Source organism: Etheostoma spectabile, chromosome 9 (assembly GCF_008692095.1).
Source record: "Etheostoma spectabile isolate EspeVRDwgs_2016 chromosome 9, UIUC_Espe_1.0, whole genome shotgun sequence".
NCBI lineage: Eukaryota > Metazoa > Chordata > Actinopteri > Perciformes > Percidae > Etheostoma > Etheostoma spectabile.
This window is the reverse complement of record NC_045741.1, coordinates 35,205,837-35,217,215: the sequence shown is the minus strand read 5'-3', so window position 1 is coordinate 35,217,215 and position 11,379 is coordinate 35,205,837. Positions and strand designations below refer to the sequence as shown.

Genomic DNA, 11,379 nt, shown 5'->3' with positions numbered 1-11,379 from the left:
GGAGCATTGGCACTGTGGCAGAAAATGGAGCCTCTAACTCACAGAGTCATTTGCAGATGTGACACTTGGGATTTGTAGTGAGTTGCCACAGAGCAAAGATAGAAATTGGAATTGGCAGCAGACATGAAACGGGGTCAGGGGATTTGACCCCTGAAACACACATACAGTACATACATGTGCGCGCACACATACACACACAAGATGTAAGTTTACAGGGTCCTCTAATTTACAAGATCTGTTCAAACCATGGTGTCGCAGAAGTCTCAGAAACAGACGTTCAATAAAAAGTCTAATTTGGAGCTGTCGTTTAGTGTTTTTTTGAATAATTCCCATTCAAAAAATTACAGTAAAAGGATTAATGCTGGATCATCTTGAAAGTAAATTTGGTTTGGACACAGGTAGGGGTTACACAGTCGGTGTGATGGAGCTGAGTTTCTAAGCGGTGTGTGTGAGGCAGGAAAGAGAAATTCCCATACTCCCTTTTCCCTGTATGAGAAAAGAGCAAAGAATAGGTTCAAGATCACACAGTTGTCGCTTGTTTACATCAACCAAGAAAACCAAGAACAAGTTTTAAGAGCGTTCAAAACTGACAGGTGCCCCCTGCCAAGTCCTCTTAATAGTTAAGGTTTTTGAATTTAATCTCACTAATTTCGACATATCCCTCTAAGTATCTTAAAGCTTAACTTTAGAAAAGAAAAAAGACCTTGTACGGCCCTTTTTTTTGAATACTGGTGTCCGTTTTTTGTCAATCCTTTAGTGAAAGCCTGTCAAAAATGGTTAGCTTCTCCAGTGAAACTACTTCTTTGCATCTTAGCTCCCGGTCTTGCCCTGTGTCTGCACAATTTCTTTCTATCCTCTTGTTTCTCTCCTTTTGTTTAGATAAAGCGAGGGATTAGAAAAGATTTGCCCCCATAAAGTAGTGGTTTGATGGGCTTTTATCCCACCATGTTGCTAAAGCTGTGTAGCCCCTGGATTAGGCCATGACAATAGGAACCCTTGTGCTGGGCCGCAGCCTGAGGGGCACAACCAAAGACCGGCTCTGAGAAAGAGGGAGGAAACAAACCTGCCAACCTCGATACGTCAAGTCTGCCAGAGAAACCGTTCAGAGGAGCGGCCCTGGCTGCAGCATGGTGTGCTGTGTCTACAGGATCATACAAGGAGAAACAATAGTGAAAGTGAACAACTTGTGGTCAGACTCACATTTAGAGAATTACTGTGTCTCTGTCTCATTTATTATATTCTTACTTGATACAATTTTTTCCACCACACGTTTGACAGAGAAACTTTTTCTACCAAAGTGCTAATGTGAAAAGTCAAAGATGCATATTTAAAGGGCACACCAATTTTACACATCAAAGTCTGTTTTGTACAGGTCTTAGGGACTACTACTGTACTGAATATCTGAAAATAATTATAAAGCCTTATGTGGCTCCAGAGGGAGCTGGGATGTCAGTGTCAGTTGGGGCTGAAGACTATAAGTGTCAAAATGAAAAAAAATCTGGAGGTGAGGTGAAAGATGTGAACTTACCAGACCCACTCCTCATCTCTTGCTTGAGGTGGGCGGCTACGAGCATACACTGCATCCAACCGAATTGCCAGATGTCAATTTGCAATTTGTAGGTAATGTAGGCCCCAGGTTCTGACAACAAAAAAAGTATAATCAGAAAAATGGTACCTCTGCTGCATCAATTTAAAAAAAAATTTAAAACTGTATTTCACTTAAATTTGACTATGTCCTAGGAATGCAACGCTAAGTCAAGCTGCACTAGATACATAATACTATGCTTGATGTGAACCATAAGAAAGAACATGTTAACCTTGGTTTGAAGTTCACACCATTTATACAAAGTGTTTCAGCATCTTTTCGCTGTTTATTTTTTGTTTTTTTTCTAGCTCGCAACATGACTGTTTTGATTCACTCTCTCTGTTCTCATTGGTGTTATTGACAGCAGGTGCTAGCAGCTTTTTTTGGGCACAAAAGCTCTAAAAAGGCTGACTGTATACCTGCCCAGCACCAAACAGCTGCTGGTGAACATATTGGAGCATTTAGCAGCTAAAGAGCCAGATATGTTTTTCTGCAGGAGCTAGTTGGGACCAAAACAGAGCAAAAAAAAAAAGGCCAGAAAACACAGCTCCACATGAATTCTAATGTTGCTCCATGTTTACTGCATGCATTCATTGGCAATTGTTTTCTAACATGTTCAACACATCCAACTTTATAATGGAGTTTACGTCAATTTTGCAGCTCATAATGTTACTCCCAAAAACGTGTACATTTTTAACTAATATTTGCTACTAGTTTGTTGCGATGTGTTATTTACTCTGAACATGACCAGTTTAAATGTGGATTGGTTTCTTGGGTTACGGGAACTTCTTCTTTTAGAAGCCTGAAGTTTGTCCGATAGGTGTCCCACTGTCCGTGTTGTCGCACAGTAAATGGACTTCATCCCTTTCCTTTGGTTATAAAGAATAACGTCTTGCAATACTTGTAACTTTGGTGTTTGAAAAGAGTGTCCAGCATGTGAATGTGTGATAACAACTAATTAGGTGTATATAAGAGACAGTGGGATGTTGTCCTTTGATACAATGGTAACAGATGTACAGAAAAAAAGAGGTTGAGGAGCAAGAGATTTGTCATTTACAATCAGGTATCCAACACGTGCGAGGAAAGTCTTCTGGGCGAATGCCCGGCTAATACACAGCCGGAGGATGCTAATGGCAAGTTGCTTTGTTACTCCAGTCACACAAGTCCCAAGGAAGCAGTCAATTCTAAACCATACATCAAAATGATTAATTTCACCCAAATGAGCACAAGCTAACCTTGACTAAGAGCATGTGCAGGCCAGAGTGGCTGGATTGAAACCTAATGTATTCATGATGTTAAAGAAAATCTAATGATAAAAGTTAATGGGCTCTGAAGGCTGAAGGCATAAACTTTCTCCTCGATTTGATGTAAACTGCCACTTGGAAATATAGGGAGCCATTTGAGGGGTAAAATTACAAACGTTCATGCGTTATAAACCTGATTAAAAACTGAACATGATTTATAAATCGCTGCAGCTTCCTCGGCTGAGCTTTGATTTTAGGCTGCCAAAGTCCTGATGCAGGGATAAAAGTTTTGGTATTCAGAAAGCAGGCGGGAGGATGATTGAGAGCAAAGACGATAACTCAGATCTGAGGAGAGGCTTTAACACCATAAAGCTCGAATGAAGCCGGAGTGCAGAGAACAATGAGTGCGCCCATGAAATCCACAAAAATCTGAGATGAATTTGGGGTTTAGAAAGTTAGCCTGCAGCAAGCGGCGCTGAGATCCTGCAAGTGATCGGGATGAGAAGCAGTGGGAAAATGGTAAATAAAGAGATGGGTGAACTATCATCATGCTCAGGCTTCGAAGAATCAAGTTCTGCAACATAAAACATCGGAAACTGGTTGTGCCTTTTAAAGTCTGAAGAACTGAACGGTCGATTGATAATATGCTTGACAGACAATAAATGGGCAACTTTTTTGATAATTGATTAATGGTTCAAGTAATTTTTTCATGCAAAAATACCCAATTTTTGGATGCTGTTTTTTATTTTATGGCATTGCAAACTGATTGTCTTTAGGTTTTGGGTCTGACAAAACAAGATATTTGTTCATGTCAACATGAGCTCCTGGAGGTTTTGGTGGAAGTTTTTCAATATTTTATAGAACAATTAATCCAGAAATAAATAGGCAGATTAATCAATTAGGAAAATAACTGTTAGTTGGAGCTATTTACACAATGTAGATTCAAATTATGCAACATGATGTACAGTACACTCAACTTATATCAACACAACTTTTGACCAGATAATGTAAGACATCACAGTTCCTTCTCTAAAGGCCCGAAAGCACAAAACATAGTTCAACTTCAGGAAGAAGAAAAAAAATGCTTTAAAATGTCATCATTTTTCACATTATTACCTTGTAAAATCTAATAAAACAAATATATTGCGAGATGACAGATTTTACAATTTGGATCATTGGTCCTCATATACACCAGTTTGAGACTTTATTAATGATCTATTCTGAAAAGAAGGAGGCCCATAGCCTGTATGTCCAAAAAGTGTCTAAATTGTCCTAAAATGTAAAGAGCAGAGCGAGTTTCCCCTTATAGCACAGCCTCTTGACATTTGCATTAAAGCCCTCGGCCATGCTGGACATGAGCCCGCATTAGGTTCCGTAAAAAGCTGATTTGAGGAAAAGCAGCTGAGAGGAATTCCTTCTCGCTTTAATTGCTTTAGAAACGGTTCCCACAAAGAGACACTGGCCAGATTTACCTCCAGTTTAAGTTCTTATTTCCATCGGTTCACAAGTTAATCCGATTTTTTTCTCTCGAGGCCTAAATGCTCTTCAGCTATATCCTAATGACAAAAGAAAGCATGAGTTCAGAATAAAAAAAAAATATATATTATTATTATTATTGTTCCCTTTTTGTCCATTCGATCCATTTTCGCACTGATAGCCACTTGTTGCATGACATCGTCCACTAAACTCATTTATTTGATTTTGTTGCTTTCCTATTCTGGATTGTCCCAGTTTTATGAGAAAGCCACTAAAAAGAGAAAGAAGAGTGAGGACAATACTTTAACTCTGTGAAGTGAACTGCGCCAGTAACCCATCCAAGGATCCCGTTTTCTTTTCACGCAGGCTGTTGTCAGGACTCTAAAGTTCTGCGAATGAATGTGGCCAAAGATCAACCCCACCGTCCCCTTTTCTTTCTCTCTCACTCTCTTGGAGAAAATTTCAACAAAATATGCAAGCTTTACATTAAAAGGCTACTTTTCGTTGCCCTTAATTCCAGCCTAAACGGTTTTTCTTCGGGAGAAGAAATCTTTTCTAAAAACCTTGAAGAAGAGAGGGGCATTATTGTTTTAATCCTCTTACCAGCAGTCATTTTAAGACATTTTTTTTTTTGGAGGGTGAAATGGCGTCTTGTCTACCCAATCCTAACCTAAATCCCTCGGGGCCGGGGAGCTGTGTGGACCAGCCTGCATCTCTCCACCTCAGCTGCATTCCCACCGACACGCAGCCACGCCGAGGCACGAGGGAAATAAAATTAAAGCGCGGAATTAACCTGAGAGTCAGAAGTCCCTGCCAGCCTACAGGCCATTAGGATGGACCATTTGCATATCATTTAACTAAGACCTGTGTTTAAACCCTCTTTCCAAGCATTTATCAATTTTTTTAAAGCTCATAATTCTTTACTGAATATCTAATGACGCAAATATTTACTTTTGAGAAGGACTCTGATTCTTTTTCTCTCAATTTTTTGTTTTGTGGTCTACAATTATTAGGCTGTTATATGTCTTAGCCTAAAACCTACAAATAGCCATTTTAAGGTAATTTAACACTACTATGATTGTGGGGGGAGTAATAATAAAAGACTGTGGTTAAAAGACTGGCCTAACTAGAATGTTTAGTTAAATATTTGTATGAAACCTGATAGCCTATATATATAGGCCTATTTATAAGAGAGAAAAAAAAACAATTACACGTTTAGGCACATAATGGCTTTAAGGCCAGCTGATTATGAGCATCACAATTTTAAGTAAACCCGAAGATATTTAAAATGTAAAAAGTAATGAAGGCCAAGACTTATTGGAAATACATTCAAATGCATCTCGTCATGCTGAGATTTGTTCAAATCAGTTTTAAATTTTGAAGAAGATGGGCTGTGTTATTTAGGTCAGCAGTCTGCATCCTCAGTAAAACTGACATTAGCATTATTAGCACCTCCAAAATAACAACAGTGGGCTACATAACAAAAGTCTGGGCAAAAAAACAACAACAACCTTGCATCCAAAACAAAAACTATTTCTTTTTTTTAATTCTTCTAAAACAACAGTGGCAGCAGCAGCAGAAAAGTCGGCGCCTCGGATGCAGAGAGACGTGAGATGTGGAGGAGAGCGAAGGGGGCTGAGAGGGGGGAGGGGGGGGGGGAGAGAATGGAGTGACGTGATTGGCTCAGAGTTGGAGCGTGTGAGCGCTTTAAAGGCCGGGAGATGGCAGCTCAGCATCCTCCCACATCCACAGAGAGACGAGCCGCAGGACGCAGCGGACCGACCGGGATGTTCTCAGGATATCGAAGCGAATGAAGAAGCTCATAAAAAATGAAGAAGTGAACAACCGCATGCGGATTTTAGAGAAGAAGATTTGAGAGGAAAAAAATATTTGGCTGCTAGTGGAGATATTTTGCTTCAGAGACACAGAGAGAAGAGAGGTAAGACGTTTGGCAGAATCGAAGTTTGCGACGATCGTATTCCTGAATTAGTTCTGTAGCCCTACAAGTCTTATTTTAAAACCATTTGAAATTGCTTTGTTTTTTTTAACTTGATTTTTTTTTTTTTTTTTTAATATCGCGGAGTTTTACTGTCCAAACTCCATCATCAAATGTGTTTTAAAAGTGCAGTCCGTCGATCTCCAGAGGTCCTTAACTTCCAGCAGCATTGCGACTGTTTTCCTCAAGTTAATCGATTTGTTTATTGATCAAAGTGTTCGGTAACTGACAGTTATTTTAAGGCTGATTACACAAATATCTTTCATATTTTGGGACTATTTAAAACGTCAAGCAAGAAGGTTTATTTTGGTTGTTGTAATTGACCATATGTTAACTATCCCATTGACTTCCTGTGTCGTTTGATTACAGAAGGCTGTTGAATTGACGCCATAGCCTGTACCAGAGCTCCGGCCTCGAGGCAGTCTATAGCCTAAATGCTGTATAACTCATAAATCCACGGCAATTTGCATAATTACACTTAAATCAGAGCCCGAGGCTACGTGACATTGTCCTGAAAGAAGAGCAAATTTCTAAGCTGCAGATTTAAAAAAAAGAAAAAAAAAAAAAAAAAAAAATCGAACAGATTACATAGGCAGCCGGAGGCTGGTTTAGTAAACTAATGCAATGAAATCACAAAAAAAAATGTTATTGCATTAGTCACACGTTTAGATCCCATAGCCCACACACACGCACACACACGCACACACACACACGCTGGCCCACCTTTCAGGTGTCAGGCCTGATGATGAATTAATAGCTTTGTATAGTTGAAACCTATTTGCAACCACAACAGCCAGGAGCCCAGCCTCCAGGCGGCAGGGAGCCGCCACACACACACACTAACGGAGCTCCGCTCGAGTCCAACTCTCAGGGAGCAAAGCAGATATATGTTATGGATATCTGTTATAGATATATCTTACTGGATATATGTCCAGTTTGCGGAGCTCTCAGCGTTTTCATTTAATACATGTTTTCCATTTACATTCTTCAAACTGGACATTTTACATTTGATGGTAGCTGGAGAAATAAGAGAGCAGAATGGTTGGAATTAATTTAATTGGCATATTGTGTTGTGTGTGTGTGTGTGTTTGTGTGGCGAATTTAAATGAGTGTTTTTTTTCCTTCAGTAATTTCCATACTTTATCATTTATTATTATTATTATTATAATTTCTACATTTACACATCACAACATATACTAACACTAGTTTTATTATGCCAAATATAATACATACGAAAAAAAGTGTAGCATATTAATAACATATTTTTAACTTTTATCTGTTGTAGTAGGCCTTTGCTACGTGTTATTTTAGTGAATAAAATAGGCTACTCATTGTAGGCTACACTGCGTTTTTTTCTTGCTGAATGAAACTAACTGGAACTAAATATTAGTATAATAGTCTTTTATTGTCATTGAGCACATCTCTGCATGTTCACTCTTAAAACTAAATCTGTTGCGATGTGGATTCATAAAACACTTCCCTGCAAACTTTGATCAAATGAAAACTATGAAGGTTACTGCCTCAAAACTATTAAACCAATGCATGTATTTTTGAACGATTTAAGTACCGTGAGCAAAACGTTTCCTATAATGTTACATTTTATAATTTCATTTTGCCTAAATGTGATCTGACTGGATCTAAAAACACATACACGTTAAATTCTTTGGATTCATAAGAAGTCCCTTCTTAGTTTTCTGCTCCATTTCCATTTGTTAAAATGAAGGAATGTTTTTTTTGTTTTTTGTTTTCTCAGCAGCGCTGTCTTTAATGCTTGTACGGGATATTTCACCTGTTGCCATTTCAATTAGTCAGCCCACGACAAACGTTATAACACAAAGTGTTGAAGTTTCCGCTTTTTAAGGACTCCAACTAAAACGGACTGGTTTGTTTAAAGAGGCCTGACGCTCACAGCAGCTTGTCCTCCTCTCTGCAGACAGACGCCGGCCATGCAGCACTACGGGGTGAACGGCTACTCTCTCCACGCCATGAACTCACTGAGCGCCATGTACAACCTCCACCAGCAGGCGGCGCAACAAGCCCAGCACGCCCCTGACTACAGGCCCTCAGTGCACGCCCTCACTCTCGCAGAGAGACTGGCTGGTAAGAACCAGTTGCTCTTTTTTTGGGTTTCAGTGTTTCCCAGTCATCTAATGTCAGTCAAGATCTCCATCCTTTACTGTGTATTAACACCAGTGCAATGTTTGTTAATCTCTGGCGTGCTTAAAATGACCTTTGACCTGTACCTCAATTAAACTGGTCTTGTTCCTTGTTTCTCAACGGCTGCACATTTCAAGACATTATCCTTGAGGCCCGATATGGCTCCCAGCACCGAAAGCAGCGGCGCAGTCGGACAGCCTTCACCGCCCAGCAGCTGGAGGCCCTGGAGAAAACTTTCCAGAAGACCCACTACCCTGATGTGGTGATGCGTGAACGTCTGGCCATGTGCACCAACCTGCCCGAGGCACGCGTCCAGGTAAAACCCCTATAGAATACATCTGTCCTGGCTGCTGTTTGCCTGCTGCGGCTTTATGGGTTTAAGGTGAACTTAAGGCAGTTTTGTATCATTAGAAATGATAATGGACAGACAAAGTGCTGCAAAATGTGAACAAACGGCAGTCACATGCTGTAGCCTGTTGTCCACTGTTAAGTTAAGTTACTCACTTGAACTTGAAGTTGAACAGTCCTTGACACAGTCTGTCTGTCTGTCCATCTGTCAGGTCTGGTTCAAAAACCGCCGGGCCAAGTTCCGTAAGAAGCAGCGCAGCCTGCAGAAGGAGCAGCTCCAGAAGCAGAAGGAGGTGTCCGAAACTGCAGAGGGCTCTACAGAGGACTCCAAGACTGACTCCACCAGTACCACCAACACCACTGCAGTTCCTGAGGCCCGCACTCCTCCCCCTCCCTCCTCCTCTTCGTCCTGTCAGTCAGAGACAGAGAGGCTGGCAGCCACGAGGCCCCAGCCTGGAGAGATGAGTGTGGAAGTCAACGTCACCTCCCCTGAGCCGTCGGACAGCGAGTCAGCAGCAGAAGATAATGCTGACAGAGAGGAGGAAATGAGAGTGGAGTCGAGGGTGAAGATCAGGGAGGACACGCAAGGGGACGGCAGAGCGCAGCTGGGCAGCAGCTCTCCGTCCTGTAAACAGATGAGCCCCACATCAGGTAAAAATATCGCCGTCTAATGAATGCAGCTGCTTTTTTTATATACTCCCTGAATATTTGTCACATTTAAGAATTTAATCACATTCATGTGCATGATAGTGTACATGAATCAACAGAAGACAGGTCAGTGTGCGATACATATTGAAGTCTTTCTTCTCTCTTCCTGTCTCTCAGACTCTCCCCTGAGCTCCCCCCCGTTGCCGTCCTCCAGCAGCGTGACCGGCGGTCTGGCACAGAGCAACTCCTACGCTTCATCTCCCCTCAGCCTCTTCCGGCTGCAGGAGCAGTTTCGGCAGCACATGGCCGCCACCAACAACCTGGTTCACTACCCGTCCTTTGAAATGAGCACGCCGTCCTCTCTGCCCTACCTGGGCATGAACGTCAACATGCCGTCGCCATTGAGCTCGCTGCCCTGCCCGTCCTACTACCAGACCCTGTCGCAGGCCCAGCAGGTATGGAACAGCCCGCTGCTGCAGGCACCAGGCAGCCTCAACAGCAAGACCACCAGCATCGAGAACCTCCGTATGAGGGCCAAGCAGCATGCAGCCTCGCTGGGGTTGGACACGCTGCCCAACTGAAGCTCGGGCTGCTCAGTTCAAGTGTTCGCCCTCCAGTCAGGGCTGTACCTGTGAATTATGGGCCCTGTAAACAAGAGGTGACTCTGGGCCCCTCTTCACTTTCCACTTGACCTCTCACGACTGTCAGCAACTCTCCATTAAAAACACAGACACATCTCCAAAAACTCAACAGTGATTTAGATTTGAACGTCAGCAATCCAGTTGGCTGACATCCTTAAAATCTGTCCAAATTTCCAGTTTCATGTAATTCAACAGCTGTTTTACATGCAGTTTTCTAGATTTTAAATACACCCAATTTTCAAAACCAAAGGAGTGTGACAAACAGTAGAAACAACATATTTTTTGACACGCACAAAGGCCTCAAAATATGTTTTAGAGCAGGCACTTTAGGCGCCCTCCCTCAGTTTGGGGCCCAGGGTTGTCAACATAACACACCTACCCCCATTCTCCTCATGGTCACCATGCAGCTTACCATCAGGAGCACGCCAGGACATGAAGAACAACTTTTCTGGATAGACTTAACAGAAAATAAGATTATAACCAGAACTCAATGGACTTAATGAAAATAAATCCCACCTGGACTGCAGCTGTGACTGAACACTACTTTAGGCCTGTGGATCTTTGCTTGTATTCAACTCCTCCTGGTCAACGGCAGAAGCCATCTCTACTAATGCTATCTGCTCACTATTTCAGCCTCCTCTGTGAAGTCAGGGAAGAAAGTCTTGAGCTGATTCCAGTACAGATTTAAGATATTAGAATATTCTCCAATTCAACCCCTGAACTTGAACTATGCATGCATGCACCCCTCTGAAGCATGGCTTACAGCCGCAAAACACAGAATGAAGTCATATCTGATATCAGAAATAAAGCTCTGATCACTCAATATAATCCCCAACTGTATTTTTTTGTAGATGACACATGACAGCATTGTTTAAAGTTACAGTACTAAGCTGAGTCCATTGAGCGTTGTAAATATCCCTTAGTGTTCACCTCCATATGCCTGGCTAAAGAAGAAATCCATGTCTCCTTTTGCGTGAAGGATTTGAGAGGAAACGTCAATTGTGGCTTTGAGTCAAGGACCTACAGCAGCAATGAAATAAGGGGAGAAACTGCGGAGGAGGCACAGTGACAAATAAATATGAACCCAGCCGACATATATTTTTGTTAACTCGGATGCCAGACTGAACTCGACAGTCACCACTTTTTCTGAGCCACTGGCTTCCACAGAAAGACGCACAGGCCCATTCTCGATGTACTATATCACTGTAGATGTATTTCTCAATTGTTCAAAATGTGAGTAATTTATCTGTTCAATGCAAGGGAATAAATCACAAATAAGAATGA

The 11,379-nt window shown here is 41.7% G+C and overlaps 1 protein-coding gene across 1 annotated transcript; it reads left to right on the top strand.

Annotated features, from left to right (window-relative positions):
• The first annotated feature begins 6,048 nt into the window (after positions 1-6,048).
• Positions 6,049-11,379, top strand: LOC116695871 (diencephalon/mesencephalon homeobox protein 1-A). The gene is made up of 5 exons (XM_032526390.1): positions 6,049-6,244; positions 8,235-8,401; positions 8,596-8,774; positions 9,019-9,457; positions 9,632-11,379. The coding sequence occupies exons 2-5, from the start codon at positions 8,248-8,250 to the stop codon at positions 10,033-10,035; spliced, it is 1,176 nt and encodes a 391-aa protein (XP_032382281.1). The 5' UTR covers positions 6,049-6,244; positions 8,235-8,247; the 3' UTR covers positions 10,036-11,379.

Bases quoted from the DNA above. Each gene is read 5' to 3' on its own strand.
- LOC116695871 (XM_032526390.1), top strand. From the start codon at position 8,248: ATGCAGCACTACGGGGTGAACGGCTACTCTCTCCACGCCATGAACTCA. The intron at 8,402-8,595 runs GTAAGAACCAGT...GCACATTTCAAG, and splicing joins TCTCGCAGAGAGACTGGCTG to ACATTATCCTTGAGGCCCGA. The intron at 8,775-9,018 runs GTAAAACCCCTA...TCCATCTGTCAG, and splicing joins TGCCCGAGGCACGCGTCCAG to GTCTGGTTCAAAAACCGCCG.